This window comes from Buceros rhinoceros, unplaced genomic scaffold, assembly GCF_000710305.1.
Source record: "Buceros rhinoceros silvestris isolate BGI_N320 unplaced genomic scaffold, ASM71030v1 scaffold36736, whole genome shotgun sequence".
NCBI lineage: Eukaryota > Metazoa > Chordata > Aves > Bucerotiformes > Bucerotidae > Buceros > Buceros rhinoceros.
This window is the reverse complement of record NW_010419919.1, coordinates 578-860: the sequence shown is the minus strand read 5'-3', so window position 1 is coordinate 860 and position 283 is coordinate 578. Positions and strand designations below refer to the sequence as shown.

General features: G+C 60.4%; 1 protein-coding gene across 1 annotated transcript in view; it reads left to right on the top strand.

Moving 5' to 3' along the window:
- LOC104496053 (transducin-like enhancer protein 3) overlaps positions 1-283 on the top strand; it is a gene marked incomplete at both ends in the record, with an annotated part of 3,258 nt that overhangs the window by 2,412 nt on the left and 563 nt on the right. The window contains one exon of the mRNA XM_010139120.1: positions 228-282. Coding sequence (XP_010137422.1) covers positions 228-282 — 55 coding nt within the window. The remainder of the gene's footprint in view (positions 1-227; position 283) is intronic.

Sequence of the window (283 nt, the reverse complement as noted above, 5' to 3'; positions counted from 1 at the left end):
CTGCTCCTGTCCCCAGGGGCTTGGGGAGGGTGAGAGTGTCCCATGCTGGTCCTTGCAGACCCCAAACCTTTGGCTGATTTCCCCTTCCTGCTGGGGAAAAATAAAGATTGGCTGTTGAGAAGCAAGGGAAAAGGGAGCAATCGAGTGTCCCCGCATCTGGCCAGGACGGGGCTGAGAAGCTGTTTGCTCGTGTCCGGCCTCATCTGTGTCTGTGCATCTCTTGGCAGGTTGGTTTTGACCCGCACCCGCCCATGCGAGCCCCCGGCCTGCCCTCCAGCCTGGC